Source organism: Oncorhynchus kisutch, unplaced genomic scaffold (assembly GCF_002021735.2).
Source record: "Oncorhynchus kisutch isolate 150728-3 unplaced genomic scaffold, Okis_V2 Okis04b-Okis11a_hom, whole genome shotgun sequence".
Classification (NCBI taxonomy): Eukaryota; Metazoa; Chordata; class Actinopteri; order Salmoniformes; family Salmonidae; genus Oncorhynchus; species Oncorhynchus kisutch.
This window is the reverse complement of record NW_022261981.1, coordinates 729014-741366: the sequence shown is the minus strand read 5'-3', so window position 1 is coordinate 741366 and position 12353 is coordinate 729014. Positions and strand designations below refer to the sequence as shown.

Below are 12353 nucleotides of genomic sequence, written 5' to 3'. Positions count from 1 at the left end.
ACTATAAACCTATAGAATACCACTATAAACCTATAGAATACCACTATAAACCTATAGAATACCACCATCACTATAAACCTATAGAACACCACCATCACTATTAACCTATAGAATACCACTATAAACCTATAGAATACCACTATAAACCTATAGAATACCACTATAAACCTATAGAATACCACTATAAACCTATAGAATACCACTATAAACCTATAGAATACCACTATAAACCTATAGAATACCACTATAAACCTATAGAATACCACTATAAACCTATAGAATACCACTATAAACCTATAGAATACCACCATCACTATAAACCTATAGAATACCACTATAAACATATAGAATACCACTATAAACCTATAGAATACCACTATAAACCTATAGAATACCACTATAAACCTATAGAATACCATATATCTAAGCGGATGTTCAGATCAGTTTATCATGAATATGTTCCTGCATCATAAATATCGATCCAGACCTGCAGATGGGAAACTGACACTCAGTGCTATACCAGTAGAGGATGTTGATCTCACATTAAAATGGCTCTGGGTGATTTTATATTACTATTGGCAACGTCTTTGTTCTTTATTGACAACAGAAAGGTGTCTAATATCTTTGTTCTTTATTGACAACAGAAAGGTGTCTAATGTCTTTGCTCTTTATTGACAACAGAAAGGTGTCTAATGTCTTTGTTCTTTATTGACAGCAGAAAGGTGTCTAATGTGTTTGTTCTTTATTGACAACAGAAAGGTGTCTAATGTCTTTGTTCTTTATTGACAACAGAAAGGTGTCTAATATCTTTGTTCTTTATTGACAACAGAAAGGTGTCTAATGTCTTTGTTCTTTATTGACAACAGAAAGGTGTCTAATGTCTTTGATCTTTATTGACAGCAGAAAGGTGTCTAATGTCTTTGATCTTTATTGACAGCAGAAAGGTGTCTAATGTGTTTGTTCTTTATTGACAACAGAAAGGTGTCTAATATCTTTGTTCTTTATTGACAACAGAAAGGTGTCTAATGTCTTTGTTCTTTATTGACAACAGAAAGGTGTCTAATATCTTTGTTCTTTATTGACAACAGAAAGGTGTCTAATGTCTTTGTTCTTTATTGACAACAGAAAGGTGTCTAATATCTTTGTTCTTTATTGACAACAGAAAGGTGTCTAATGTCTTTGTTCTTTATTGACAACAGAAAGGTGTCTAATGTCTTTGATCTTTATTGACAGCAGAAAGGTGTCTAATGTCTTTGTTCTTTATTGACAGCAGAAAGGTGTCTGATGTCTTTGTTCTTTATTGACAACAGAAAGGTGTCTAATGTGTTTGTTCTTTATTGACAACAGAAAGGTGTCTAATGTGTTTGTTCTTTATTGACAACAGAAAGGTGTCTAATGTCTTTGATCTTTATTGACAGCAGAAAGGTGTCTGATGTCTTTGTTCTTTATTGACAACAGAAAGGTGTCTAATGTCTTTGATCTTTATTGACAGCAGAAAGGTGTCTAATGTCTTTGATCTTTATTGACAACAGAAAGGTGTCTAATGTATTTGATCTTTATTGACAGCAGAAAGGTGTCTGATGTCTTTGTTCTTTATTGACAACAGAAAGGTGTCTGATGTATTTGTTCTTTATTGACAACAGAAAGGTGTCTAATGTCTTTGATCTTTATTGACAGCAGAAAGGTGTCTGATGTCTTTGTTCTTTATTGACAACAGAAAGGTGTCTAATGTCTTTGATCTTTATTGACAACAGAAAGGTGTCTAATGTATTTGATCTTTATTGACAACAGAAAGGTGTCTAATGTCTTTGATCTTTATTGACAGCAGAAAGGTGTCTAATGTCTTTGATCTTTATTGACAACAGAAAGGTGTTTAATGTCTTTGATCTTTATTGACAGCAGAAAGGTGTCTAATGTCTTTGATCTTTATTGACAGCAGAAAGGTGTCTAATGTCTTTGATCTTTATTGACAACAGAAAGGTGTTTAATGTCTTTGATCTTTATTGACAGCAGAAAGGTGTCTAATGTCTTTGATCTTTATTGACAGCAGAAAGGTGTCTAATGTCTTTGATCTTTATTGACAACAGAAAGGTGTCTAATGTCTTTGATCTTTATTGACAGCAGAAAGGTGTCTAATGTCTTTGATCTTTATTGACAGCAGAAAGGTGTCTAATGTCTTTGATCTTTATTGACCACATAAAGGTGTCTAATGTCTTTGATCTTTATTGACCACATAAAGGTGTCTAATGTCTTTGATCTTTATTGACAACAGAAAGGTGTCTGATGTATTTGTTTGTTCCCAGGGTTTGAAAGGAGACTCAGGTCCTATTGGCCCCAAAGGTGATCAAGTAAGTCATAATCCTCATCTATGGTTTGGTTTTAAACATTAGTGAATAGTATGAGCTGACTAACAGACATTAAACTGTAGGCTAGGTGCTGACTAACAGAGAGTCAACTGTAGGCTAGGTGCTGACTAACGGGGAGTCAACTGTAGGCTAGGTGCTGACTAACAGAGAGTCAACTGTAGGCTAGGTGCTGACTAACAGAGAGTCAACTGTAGGCTAGGTGCTGACTAACAGACAGTACACTGTAGGCTAGGTTCTGACTAACAGAGAGTCAACTGTAGGCTAGGTTCTGACTAACAGAGAGTCAACTGTAGGCTAGGTGCTGACTAACAGACAGTACACTGTAGGCTAGGTGCTGACTAACAGAGCGTCAACTGTAGGCTAGGTTCTGACTAACAGAGAGTCAACTGTAGGCTAGGTGCTGACTAACAGACAGTACACTGTAGGCTAGGTGCTGACGAACAGAGTCAACTGTAGGCTAGGTTCTGACTAACAGAGAGTCAACTGTAGGCTAGGTGCTGACTAACAGAGAGTCAACTGTAGGTTAGGTTCTGACTAACAGAAAGTCAACTGTAGGCTAGGTTCTGACTAACAGAGAGTCAACTGTAGGCTAGGTTCTGACTAACAGAGAGTCAACTGTAGGCTAGGTTCTGACTAACGGAGAGTCAACTGTAGGCTAGGTTCTGACTAACAGAGAGTCAACTGTAGGCTAGGTTCTGACTAACGGAGAGTCAACTGTAGGCTAGGTTCTGACTAACGGAGAGTCAACTGTAGGCTAGGTTCTGACTAACGGAGAGTCAACTGTAGGCTAGGTTCTGACTAACGGAGAGTCAACTGTAGGCTAGGTTCTGACTAACAGAGAGTCAACTGTAGGCTAGGTTCTGACTAACAGAGAGTCAACTGTAGGCTAGGTGCTGACTAACAGACAGTACACTGTAGGCTAGGTGCTGACGAACAGAGTCAACTGTAGGCTAGGTTCTGACTAACAGAGAGTCAACTGTAGGCTAGGTGCTGACTAACAGAGTCAACTGTAGGTTAGGTTCTGACTAACAGAAAGTCAACTGTAGGCTAGGTTCTGACTAACAGAGAGTCAACTGTAGGCTAGGTTCTGACTAACAGAGAGTCAACTGTAGGCTAGGTTCTGACTAACGGAGAGTCAACTGTAGGCTAGGTTCTGACTAACGGAGAGTCAACTGTAGGCTAGGTTCTGACTAACAGAGAGTTAACTGTAGGCTAGGTTCTGACTAACAGAGAGTCAACTGTAGGCTAGGTGCTGACTAACAGAGAGTCAACTGTAGGTTAGGTTCTGACTAACAGAAAGTCAACTGTAGGCTAGGTTCTGACTAACAGAGAGTCAACTGTAGGCTAGGTTCTGACTAACAGAGAGTCAACTGTAGGCTAGGTTCTGACTAACAGAGAGTCAACTGTAGGCTAGGTTCTGACTAACAGAGAGTCAACTGTAGGCTAGGTTCTGACTAACAGAGAGTCAACTGTAGGCTAGGTTCTGACTAACAGAGAGTCAACTGTAGGCTAGGTTCTGACTAACAGAGAGTCAACTGTAGGCTAGGTTCTGACTAACAGAGAGTCAACTGTAGGCTAGGTTCTGACTAACGGAGAGTCAACTGTAGGCTAGGTTCTGACTAACGGAGAGTCAACTGTAGGCTAGGTGCTGACTAACAGAGAGTTAACTGTAGGCTAGGTTCTGACTAACAGAGAGTCAACTGTAGGCTAGGTGCTGACTAACGGGGAGTCAACTGTAGGCTAGGTGCTGACTAACAGAGAGTCAACTGTAGGCTAGGTGCTGACTAACAGAGAGTCAACTGTAGGTTAGGTTCTGACTAACAGAAAGTCAACTGTAGGCTAGGTTCTGACTAACAGAGAGTCAACTGTAGGCTAGGTTCTGACTAACAGAGAGTCAACTGTAGGCTAGGTTCTGACTAACGGAGAGTCAACTGTAGGCTAGGTTCTGACTAACAGAGAGTCAACTGTAGGCTAGGTTCTGACTAACGGAGAGTCAACTGTAGGCTAGGTTCTGACTAACGGAGAGTCAACTGTAGGCTAGGTTCTGACTAACGGAGAGTCAACTGTAGGCTAGGTTCTGACTAACGGAGAGTCAACTGTAGGCTAGGTTCTGACTAACAGAGAGTCAACTGTAGGCTAGGTTCTGACTAACAGAGAGTCAACTGTAGGCTAGGTGCTGACTAACAGACAGTACACTGTAGGCTAGGTGCTGACGAACAGAGTCAACTGTAGGCTAGGTTCTGACTAACAGAGAGTCAACTGTAGGCTAGGTGCTGACTAACAGAGTCAACTGTAGGTTAGGTTCTGACTAACAGAAAGTCAACTGTAGGCTAGGTTCTGACTAACAGAGAGTCAACTGTAGGCTAGGTTCTGACTAACAGAGAGTCAACTGTAGGCTAGGTTCTGACTAACGGAGAGTCAACTGTAGGCTAGGTTCTGACTAACGGAGAGTCAACTGTAGGCTAGGTGCTGACTAACAGAGAGTTAACTGTAGGCTAGGTTCTGACTAACAGAGAGTCAACTGTAGGCTAGGTGCTGACTAACAGAGAGTCAACTGTAGGTTAGGTTCTGACTAACAGAAAGTCAACTGTAGGCTAGGTTCTGACTAACAGAGAGTCAACTGTAGGCTAGGTTCTGACTAACAGAGAGTCAACTGTAGGCTAGGTTCTGACTAACAGAGAGTCAACTGTAGGCTAGGTTCTGACTAACAGAGAGTCAACTGTAGGCTAGGTTCTGACTAACGGAGAGTCAACTGTAGGCTAGGTTCTGACTAACGGAGAGTCAACTGTAGGCTAGGTGCTGACTAACAGAGAGTTAACTGTAGGCTAGGTTCTGACTAACAGAGAGTCAACTGTAGGCTAGGTGCTGACTAACGGGGAGTCAACTGTAGGCTAGGTGCTGACTAACAGAGAGTCAACTGTAGGCTAGGTGCTGACTAACAGAGAGTCAACTGTAGGCTAGGTGCTGACTAACAGAGAGTCAACTGTAGGTTAGGTTCTGACTAACAGAAAGTCAACTGTAGGCTAGGTTCTGACTAACAGAGAGTCAACTGTAGGCTAGGTTCTGACTAACAGAGAGTCAACTGTAGGCTAGGTTCTGACTAACGGAGAGTCAACTGTAGGCTAGGTTCTGACTAACAGAGAGTCAACTGTAGGCTAGGTTCTGACTAACGGAGAGTCAACTGTAGGCTAGGTTCTGACTAACGGAGAGTCAACTGTAGGCTAGGTTCTGACTAACGGAGAGTCAACTGTAGGCTAGGTTCTGACTAACGGAGAGTCAACTGTAGGCTAGGTTCTGACTAACAGAGAGTCAACTGTAGGCTAGGTTCTGACTAACAGAGAGTCAACTGTAGGCTAGGTGCTGACTAACAGACAGTACACTGTAGGCTAGGTGCTGACGAACAGAGTCAACTGTAGGCTAGGTTCTGACTAACAGAGAGTCAACTGTAGGCTAGGTGCTGACTAACAGAGTCAACTGTAGGTTAGGTTCTGACTAACAGAAAGTCAACTGTAGGCTAGGTTCTGACTAACAGAGAGTCAACTGTAGGCTAGGTTCTGACTAACAGAGAGTCAACTGTAGGCTAGGTTCTGACTAACGGAGAGTCAACTGTAGGCTAGGTTCTGACTAACGGAGAGTCAACTGTAGGCTAGGTGCTGACTAACAGAGAGTTAACTGTAGGCTAGGTTCTGACTAACAGAGAGTCAACTGTAGGCTAGGTGCTGACTAACAGAGAGTCAACTGTAGGTTAGGTTCTGACTAACAGAAAGTCAACTGTAGGCTAGGTTCTGACTAACAGAGAGTCAACTGTAGGCTAGGTTCTGACTAACAGAGAGTCAACTGTAGGCTAGGTTCTGACTAACAGAGAGTCAACTGTAGGCTAGGTTCTGACTAACAGAGAGTCAACTGTAGGCTAGGTTCTGACTAACGGAGAGTCAACTGTAGGCTAGGTTCTGACTAACGGAGAGTCAACTGTAGGCTAGGTGCTGACTAACAGAGAGTTAACTGTAGGCTAGGTTCTGACTAACAGAGAGTCAACTGTAGGCTAGGTGCTGACTAACGGGGAGTCAACTGTAGGCTAGGTGCTGACTAACAGAGAGTCAACTGTAGGCTAGGTGCTGACTAACAGAGAGTCAACTGTAGGTTAGGTTCTGACTAACAGAAAGTCAACTGTAGGCTAGGTTCTGACTAACAGAGAGTCAACTGTAGGCTAGGTTCTGACTAACAGAGAGTCAACTGTAGGCTAGGTTCTGACTAACGGAGAGTCAACTGTAGGCTAGGTTCTGACTAACAGAGAGTCAACTGTAGGCTAGGTTCTGACTAACGGAGAGTCAACTGTAGGCTAGGTTCTGACTAACGGAGAGTCAACTGTAGGCTAGGTTCTGACTAACGGAGAGTCAACTGTAGGCTAGGTTCTGACTAACGGAGAGTCAACTGTAGGCTAGGTTCTGACTAACAGAGAGTCAACTGTAGGCTAGGTTCTGACTAACAGAGAGTCAACTGTAGGCTAGGTGCTGACTAACAGACAGTACACTGTAGGCTAGGTGCTGACGAACAGAGTCAACTGTAGGCTAGGTTCTGACTAACAGAGAGTCAACTGTAGGCTAGGTGCTGACTAACAGAGTCAACTGTAGGTTAGGTTCTGACTAACAGAAAGTCAACTGTAGGCTAGGTTCTGACTAACAGAGAGTCAACTGTAGGCTAGGTTCTGACTAACAGAGAGTCAACTGTAGGCTAGGTTCTGACTAACGGAGAGTCAACTGTAGGCTAGGTTCTGACTAACGGAGAGTCAACTGTAGGCTAGGTTCTGACTAACAGAGAGTTAACTGTAGGCTAGGTTCTGACTAACAGAGAGTCAACTGTAGGCTAGGTGCTGACTAACGGGGAGTCAACTGTAGGCTAGGTGCTGACTAACAGAGAGTCAACTGTAGGCTAGGTTCTGACTAACAGAGAGTCAACTGTAGGCTAGGTGCTGACTAACAGACAGTACACTGTAGGCTAGGTGCTGACGAACAGAGTCAACTGTAGGCTAGGTTCTGACTAACAGAGAGTCAACTGTAGGCTAGGTGCTGACTAACAGAGTCAACTGTAGGTTAGGTTCTGACTAACAGAAAGTCAACTGTAGGCTAGGTTCTGACTAACAGAGAGTCAACTGTAGGCTAGGTTCTGACTAACAGAGAGTCAACTGTAGGCTAGGTTCTGACTAACGGAGAGTCAACTGTAGGCTAGGTTCTGACTAACGGAGAGTCAACTGTAGGCTAGGTGCTGACTAACAGAGAGTTAACTGTAGGCTAGGTTCTGACTAACAGAGAGTTAACTGTAGGCTAGGTTCTGACTAACAGAGAGTCAACTGTAGGCTAGGTGCTGACTAACAGAGAGTCAACTGTAGGTTAGGTTCTGACTAACAGAAAGTCAACTGTAGGCTAGGTTCTGACTAACAGAGAGTCAACTGTAGGCTAGGTTCTGACTAACAGAGAGTCAACTGTAGGCTAGGTTCTGACTAACAGAGAGTCAACTGTAGGCTAGGTTCTGACTAACAGAGAGTCAACTGTAGGCTAGGTTCTGACTAACGGAGAGTCAACTGTAGGCTAGGTTCTGACTAACGGAGAGTCAACTGTAGGCTAGGTGCTGACTAACAGAGAGTTAACTGTAGGCTAGGTTCTGACTAACAGAGAGTCAACTGTAGGCTAGGTGCTGACTAACGGGGAGTCAACTGTAGGCTAGGTGCTGACTAACAGAGAGTCAACTGTAGGCTAGGTTCTGACTAACAGAGAGTCAACTGTAGGCTAGGTTCTGACTAACAGAGAGTCAACTGTAGGCTAGGTGCTGACTAACAGACAGTACACTGTAGGCTAGGTGCTGACGAACAGAGTCAACTGTAGGCTAGGTTCTGACTAACAGAGAGTCAACTGTAGGCTAGGTGCTGACTAACAGAAAGTCAACTGTAGGCTAGGTTCTGACTAACAGAGAGTCAACTGTAGGCTAGGTTCTGACTAACAGAGAGTCAACTGTAGGCTAGGTTCTGACTAACGGAGAGTCAACTGTAGGCTAGGTTCTGACTAACGGAGAGTCAACTGTAGGCTAGGTGCTGACTAACAGAGAGTTAACTGTAGGCTAGGTTCTGACTAACAGAGAGTTAACTGTAGGCTAGGTTCTGACTAACAGAGAGTCAACTGTAGGCTAGGTGCTGACTAACAGAGAGTCAACTGTAGGTTAGGTTCTGACTAACAGAAAGTCAACTGTAGGCTAGGTTCTGACTAACGGAGAGTCAACTGTAGGCTAGGTTCTGACTAACGGAGAGTCAACTGTAGGCTAGGTGCTGACTAACAGAGAGTTAACTGTAGGCTAGGTTCTGACTAACAGAGAGTCAACTGTAGGCTAGGTGCTGACTAACGGGGAGTCAACTGTAGGCTAGGTGCTGACTAACAGAGAGTCAACTGTAGGCTAGGTGCTGACTAACAGAGAGTCAACTGTAGGTTAGGTTCTGACTAACAGAAAGTCAACTGTAGGCTAGGTTCTGACTAACAGAGAGTCAACTGTAGGCTAGGTTCTGACTAACAGAGAGTCAACTGTAGGCTAGGTTCTGACTAACGGAGAGTCAACTGTAGGCTAGGTTCTGACTAACAGAGAGTCAACTGTAGGCTAGGTTCTGACTAACGGAGAGTCAACTGTAGGCTAGGTTCTGACTAACGGAGAGTCAACTGTAGGCTAGGTTCTGACTAACGGAGAGTCAACTGTAGGCTAGGTTCTGACTAACGGAGAGTCAACTGTAGGCTAGGTTCTGACTAACAGAGAGTCAACTGTAGGCTAGGTTCTGACTAACAGAGAGTCAACTGTAGGCTAGGTGCTGACTAACAGACAGTACACTGTAGGCTAGGTGCTGACGAACAGAGTCAACTGTAGGCTAGGTTCTGACTAACAGAGAGTCAACTGTAGGCTAGGTGCTGACTAACAGAGTCAACTGTAGGTTAGGTTCTGACTAACAGAAAGTCAACTGTAGGCTAGGTGCTGACTAACAGAGAGTCAACTGTAGGTTAGGTTCTGACTAACAGAAAGTCAACTGTAGGCTAGGTTCTGACTAACAGAGAGTCAACTGTAGGCTAGGTTCTGACTAACAGAGAGTCAACTGTAGGCTAGGTTCTGACTAACAGAGTCAACTGTAGGCTAGGTTCTGACTAACAGAGAGTCAACTGTAGGCTAGGTTCTGACTAACGGAGAGTCAACTGTAGGCTAGGTTCTGACTAACAGAGAGTCAACTGTAGGCTAGGTTCTGACTAACAGAGAGTCAACTGTAGGCTAGGTGCTGACTAACTGAGAGTCAACTGTAGGCTAGGTTCTGACTAACGGAGAGTCAACTGTAGGCTAGGTTCTGACTAACGGAGAGTCAACTGTAGGCTAGGTTCTGACTAACAGAGAGTCAACTGTAGGCTAGGTTCTGACTAACAGAGAGTCAACTGTAGGCTAGGTGCTGACTAACAGACAGTACACTGTAGGCTAGGTGCTGACGAACAGAGTCAACTGTAGGCTAGGTTCTGACTAACAGAGAGTCAACTGTAGGCTAGGTGCTGACTAACAGAGTCAACTGTAGGTTAGGTTCTGACTAACAGAAAGTCAACTGTAGGCTAGGTTCTGACTAACAGAGAGTCAACTGTAGGCTAGGTTCTGACTAACAGAGAGTCAACTGTAGGCTAGGTTCTGACTAACGGAGAGTCAACTGTAGGCTAGGTTCTGACTAACGGAGAGTCAACTGTAGGCTAGGTGCTGACTAACAGAGAGTTAACTGTAGGCTAGGTTCTGACTAACAGAGAGTCAACTGTAGGCTAGGTGCTGACTAACGGGGAGTCAACTGTAGGCTAGGTGCTGACTAACAGAGAGTCAACTGTAGGCTAGGTGCTGACTAACAGAGAGTCAACTGTAGGCTAGGTGCTGACTAACAGACAGTACACTGTAGGCTAGGTTCTGACTAACAGAGAGTCAACTGTAGGCTAGGTTCTGACTAACAGAGAGTCAACTGTAGGCTAGGTGCTGACTAACGGAGAGTCAACTGTAGGTTAGGTTCTGACTAACAGAAAGTCAACTGTAGGCTAGGTTCTGACTAACAGAGAGTCAACTGTAGGCTAGGTTCTGACTAACAGAGAGTCAACTGTAGGCTAGGTTCTGACTAACAGAGAGTCAACTGTAGGCTAGGTTCTGACTAACGGAGAGTCAACTCTATGCTAGGTTCTGACTAACGGAGAGTCAACTGTAGGCTAGGTTCTGACTAACGGAGAGTCAACTGTAGGCTAGGTTCTGACTAACGGAGAGTCAACTGTAGGCTAGGTTCTGACTAACGGAGAGTCAACTGTAGGCTAGGTTCTGACTAACGGAGAGTCAACTGTAGGCTAGGTTCTGACTAACGGAGAGTCAACTGTAGGCTAGGTTCTGACTAACGGAGAGTCAACTGTAGGCTAGGTTCTGACTAACGGAGAGTCAACTGTAGGCTAGGTTCTGACTAACGGAGAGTCAACTGTAGGCTAGGTTCTGACTAACGGAGAGTCAACTGTAGGCTAGGTTCTGACTAACGGAGAGTCAACTGTAGGCTAGGTTCTGACTAACGGAGAGTCAACTGTAGGCTAGGTGCTGACTAACGGGGAGTCAACTGTAGGCTAGGTGCTGACTAACAGAGAGTCAACTGTAGGCTAGGTGCTGACTAACAGAGAGTCAACTGTAGGCTAGGTGCTGACTAACAGACAGTACACTGTAGGCTAGGTTCTGACTAACAGAGAGTCAACTGTAGGCTAGGTTCTGACTAACAGAGAGTCAACTGTAGGCTAGGTGCTGACTAACAGACAGTACACTGTAGGCTAGGTGCTGACGAACAGAGTCAACTGTAGGCTAGGTTCTGACTAACAGAGAGTCAACTGTAGGCTAGGTGCTGACTAACAGAGAGTCAACTGTAGGTTAGGTTCTGACTAACAGAAAGTCAACTGTAGGCTAGGTTCTGACTAACAGAGAGTCAACTGTAGGCTAGGTGCTGACTAACAGACAGTACACTGTAGGCTAGGTGCTGACGAACAGAGTCAACTGTAGGCTAGGTTCTGACTAACAGAGAGTCAACTGTAGGCTAGGTGCTGACTAACGGAGAGTTAACTGTAGGCTAGGTGCTGACTAACAGACAGTACACTGTAGGCTAGGTTCTGACTAACGGAGAGTCAACTGTAGGCTAGGTTCTGACTAACGGAGAGTCAACTGTAGGCTAGGTGCTGACTAACAGAGAGTTAACTGTAGGCTAGGTTCTGACTAACAGAGAGTCAACTGTAGGCTAGGTGCTGACTAACAGAGAGTCAACTGTAGGTTAGGTTCTGACTAACAGGAAGTCAACTGTAGGCTAGGTTCTGACTAACAGGAAGTCAACTGTAGGCTAGGTTCTGACTAACAGAGAGTCAACTGTAGGCTAGGTTCTGACTAACGGAGAGTCAACTGTAGGCTAGGTTCTGACTAACGGAGAGTCAACTGTAGGCTAGGTGCTGACTAACAGAGAGTTAACTGTAGGCTAGGTTCTGACTAACAGAGAGTTAACTGTAGGCTAGGTTCTGACTAACAGAGAGTCAACTGTAGGCTAGGTGCTGACTAACGGAGAGTTAACTGTAGGCTAGGTGCTGACTAACAGACAGTACACTGTAGGCTAGGTGCTGACTAACAGAGAGTCAACTGTAGGCTAGGTGCTGACTAACAGAGAGTTAACTGTAGGCTAGGTTCTGACTAACAGAGAGTCAACTGTAGGCTAGGTGCTGACTAACAGAGAGTTAACTGTAGGCTAGGTTCTGACTAACGGAGAGTCAACTGTAGGCTAGGTTCTGACTAACAGAGAGTCAACTGTAGCCTAGGTTCTGACTAACAGAGAGTCAACTGTAGGCTAGGTTCTGACTAACGGAGAGTCAACTGTAGGCTAGGTTCTGACTAACGGAGAGTCAACTGTAGGCTAGGTGCTGACTAACGGAGAGTTAACTG

General features: G+C 44.1%; 1 protein-coding gene across 3 annotated transcripts in view; it reads left to right on the top strand.

Moving 5' to 3' along the window:
• The window catches only part of LOC109876727 (collagen alpha-1(XIX) chain), a 247488-nt gene that overhangs the window by 58462 nt on the left and 176673 nt on the right, over positions 1-12353 (top strand). For 2 of the 3 annotated variants that reach the window (XM_031813088.1, XM_031813087.1), the window contains exon 14: positions 2304-2348. The exons of the other annotated variant lie outside the window; for it this stretch is intronic. In XM_031813088.1, the coding sequence (XP_031668948.1) occupies positions 2304-2348 (45 nt within the window). The remainder of the gene's footprint in view (positions 1-2303; positions 2349-12353) is intronic. 3 annotated transcript variants of the gene reach the window in all.